A 4390-nucleotide genomic window follows, 5' to 3' on the forward strand; every position below is an offset into this window, starting at 1 on the left:
ATTTAGACAGCTCCAATTTAATTTATAATCTTTTAAAATGTGAGCAAATTTGTTTGATATTTTCAAAAACACGGAGAAAAAAGGCAATGACCAACTTCTTAGGAAATATTCCACAAATTGCAAGAAAAAAGTAAAAGCTGGTGAAGAAAAAGACCTGAAAATTAGTTTAAAAAAAGGAGAAAAAAGACTATCTAATATAAATATCCCTGTTTATTATTCAACATTAGAAACAAACACATGGGACGTGATTTCAGCGTTGCAGCAGAAGAAGACAGAGTACTCACGGGGAACCCCTCCGAGGTAAACGGTCTCTTTGGCCCCTGCGGAGCGGCTCTGTCTGGGGCCGACGCTGTGCTCGCTGGCTGCATCGACGTGGAGCTGCAGGACGTTGTTCTTCTTCACCACTGCAGACGCACAAACATCATTATCTCACCGTGCTCGTTACAACACGACAACAACAACAACAACAAATTATTATAGGTTAAGTTAATGCCATTGTTATTTAGAAAGCACTGTCACTGCATATGATTTATGATTTATTTCACATTAGAGGCAGACACTGTTGCGTCAAACGTCATGCCTGTTTTTGACTCCACAATGCCGGCATGCTGTCTAAAATCACCCACAGGAGCAGCATGATGCCACCGTTATTTGGTTTTGAGTGAAAACTTGAAGAAGGCATAAAGAAGGGACTCTGTCGTGACCCTGAAGCACGATATTATCTGTGTAAAGAGGGTTTAAAAGACACATGGCAGTGTAAACGCTGACCCCCAGTCGTTTATATCATGATCCTATATCTTAGTTTAAAGAAAATCTTTATTTTTTTACTTATCTACTTATATTTATCTTTAATTTATTTTTTCATTCTTTCACTCTTTTTCATTCAGGTCTTCATGTTTATTTGTTTGTGAATTTGTTCGTTCTTTAGTAGTCATAATAAACAAAAAAAAGAATTATAAAAAAGGTGTGTAATTTCTAATTTAACGACACAGTGACGAATAATCTGTCAGTGTGAACTCACCTGTGACCGTGTGCCAGCGACCGTTACACAGAGGCTCCTCAGGAGTGAAGGAGGTGGAGAATTCACCTTTACCGCTGTTCAGTGACGCAGTCACCTACACACACACACACACGCACACACACACACACACACGTACACGCACGCACACGCACACACACACACACCGTCAGGTTTCATAAAACAAATGTCGATCCAGGTGTTAACCCTTTGAAACCTGGATGACCATCACATTCACACGCCTTTCACTAATATTTAAATGTGAACTGAAACCTCAAAAAGGTTTAATTTCTCTTAAAAAAACAAAAAGTGCAAGAAACATTTGACAAGAAAAAAAACAAAACATTTTAAGTTAAAAGAAAGAGAGAGATAAATATTAGAAAATAAATAAATAAATCCCAGAAACTATTTTTATGATTCATTTTTTTAGCACTTTTCCTTTAACAGTTTGTTTTTGTTTTTTCCTTTTTTGTGCTAATTTTCAGATAATTTCTGTGTAACTTTGAACAAAGTTGCTGCTCGTTTTGGTAATTTCTTGTTGAGTTGTTGTATTTCTTTCCTCACATATTTTTGAGAGAAATCTGGTTGATTGTTATATTTCAAATATTTCAAAGGTTTAAAGGGTTAAAGCTCTGTGGCGGCTCTCACCTGTCCCTCACTGAGGACCAAACTCAGGTGTTGATCAGGTGATGTCCCAGCATGCAACAGCAGCCCAGAGTCCGAGACGGGTCGAACCTCCAGCTGGATCTCCAGATCCCGACCCAGAACTAAAGACTCATCTGCGGAGAGAGAGACAGTCAGGGGACAGCAGGCCCCGAACACGAGGAAAAACCACAGAAGAAGAGCGATGATGGTCACCTATGGCGATGTGTCCTCCCTGTCCGGAGAAATACACTCCGGGCTGCAGAGGGTTCAGGAAGCACGGCACCGCCCCCTGGCTGTGGGCGGGGCTTCCTGCAGGGGCCTCGTTCAGCTTCAGATCCCGGACACAACCGACGAAACCACCGGAGCCCGGAGCCTGAAGGTGAGGCAAAAAACAAAAAAAAAAAAAGCAGACGGAGCGTTTTTACAACACATGAAGAAGAGATGAGCGATAAAGAGTGAGTCTGTGCGCGTGTTAACCCTTTAGGGACTGTTTGGTGCATTTTACTTGCTTATTTTTGTGATAATTTTAACTGTGTTCATGCATATGGCAAAAATTTGAAAAAAAATCTGAAAATTAATGAATGTTTGATATTTATGATTAGGACTGATGTTAAAGAATAAACCAAGTGAGAGCAGATAATCATATTAATGTATAATATTTTTCATAGCCTGATTCTGAGAAGTGCGTTTTGTGTGCAGAGCGAGTGTGAGTATTTGAAACTGCACAGAAATAAAAATGCATAAAAATCAATGTTGCTGTGATAATTTAAAAAAATCTATTTATCATGTAGTGTATAACTGTATAATGATTTTTTTAACATAGTAGCATCATGACAAAATCCTGGTGTTTAAAGGGTTTAAATTCTGAAAATGAATGAATATTTGATATTTATGATCAGGCCTGATGGTTAAAAAATTAACTCAATGAAAGTGAAAAATAATATCAATTATAACATTTTTCCTGATTGTGAAAAGCTCATTTTATATGATACAAGTGTGTGTGATATCAAAGTGGGCCTAAAGGGTTAATCATGTGCTCATATGTCTTATTACTTAAACAATACAAGTTGTATTTATCACCATGTTGCTAATTTTGATTACTTTTTAATTTGTCAGAATGTGTCATTATGACGAAAGCAGCAGTTTAAGATCAAACACTGAACTGGCAAAACCCGAAACTCTGAAACCCAGCCGTGTAACGGACCTGTGTGTGTGTGTGTGTGTGTGTTTGTTATTTATGGACGTTTTACCGTCAGAGTGGGCGGGACTCCTCCGATGTAAAACGGCCCGGTGAGACGAGTCCTGTCTCCTCCGGGGACCCTCTTGGACTGAGCGTTGATGCCGTCCACGATCAGACTGATCTTGTCTCCTTCACGCTTTATAAACACCTGAAGAGACACGAAAGAACGATGAACGACCTCCTCATCCACCGCACCGTGAGTCTGAACTCTGACCCTCGGAGAGGCGTTAGAGACGACCTGCAGCGAACTGAAATCCGCATTAAATCTTGTGTTGCGTGTGCTGTCGTGTGATAAACGGGGTCTCGTATCCGGAGTACGGCGGGCTGATCCTGAGACTTTCCTGGTGCTTTTTGCATTGCATGAGACTTCAACATGAATATCTTTTTATTGCAAATTATATCTGCTTGAATGCATATCACTGATATTTTATACTTTTTACATGAAACGCACTGCTGTCGTTTCTATGTTGTGTTTTTATGTCCTTAGAGCATGTCTTTCATGTATTTTATGGTGAAACTGAAGGCAAATTTCCACGTGTGGACAATAATGTTAAGCAGAGCAGGTGAGAGACGGAGGTGAAAGAGACACAGGACACTCGCTGTCTGTGTGATATAAAACAACCCTGACAGAGTCCAGTCACTTTATGATTTAAAGCAAAATTAAATACAAACTACCACGCGTATTTATTTATTTATTTGAGCAGCTTTGTCCGAATGAAATGAAGAATCTCTTTGGTCAGCTGTGAAAACACAAAGGGAGACTAAATCTAACTAGTCTGTTAACTCCGGCTTATTTACAGTTTGTATTTTATACTGCTGTTCATTAATATGTGATGTCCCTTATAAATAAACATCAAATAAATAAGTAAATATCAAAAGACGACGAAAATAAATGTCACATAAATAAGTTCACTTCCTGGGTAAAACGAAGCCTCACCGTGTGCCACTGGTTGTCGTTGTACTTCTTGCGGCTGCGCAGGCTGACCTTCCTCTTCCCTCCGTCCAACAGGAGCAGCAGGTGGCCGTCTAACACGCTGAGTGACATCACAGCGGCGCCGCGCTGCCCGCCGCCTGCGTACAGCACAATACCATCGGAGGAGTTGATCCTCAGCGCCATGGAGATGTGAGGCCTGCAGAGAGAGAGAGGGGTATTAAATATTACGCCACAAACATTTCAGAACATATAAAACCATTTTAACCCTTTGAAACCTGCATCGCCATCAGTTTTATTGCGTTCAGGCGCCTTTCATAAGCTGTTTGACCCTTTGAAACCTGAGCAGAATGGTTACAAAAACACGGGGGAAAACTTGGCAACAAATGTCCCACAAATTGCAATAAGTTAGTAAAACGTGACAAAAAATAACAAAAAAATTAGTTTTAAAGAAGAGGGATTATTAGAAAATTATCCAAGAAAAAAAAGTAAATATATCCTGAAAAACTGTATTTGCAATTGTAATTAAATAATTAAAGAAATATATTTTTTTATT

General features: G+C 39.5%; 1 protein-coding gene across 1 annotated transcript; it reads right to left on the bottom strand.

The window, feature by feature from the left end:
• Positions 1-204: 204 nt before the first annotated feature.
• On the bottom strand, positions 205-4033 carry LOC121937817 (laminin subunit alpha-4-like; the record flags this gene model as incomplete). Its single annotated transcript, XM_042481126.1, has 6 exons — positions 205-404; positions 1022-1115; positions 1667-1797; positions 1877-2036; positions 2914-3051; positions 3841-4033. Coding segments are annotated over 6 exons (907 nt in total), but the record flags the coding sequence as incomplete, so codon positions are not given.
• Positions 4034-4390: the final 357 nt, after the last annotated feature.

This window comes from Plectropomus leopardus, unplaced genomic scaffold (assembly GCF_008729295.1).
Source record: "Plectropomus leopardus isolate mb unplaced genomic scaffold, YSFRI_Pleo_2.0 unplaced_scaffold27538, whole genome shotgun sequence".
Lineage (NCBI taxonomy): Eukaryota > Metazoa > Chordata > Actinopteri > Perciformes > Serranidae > Plectropomus > Plectropomus leopardus.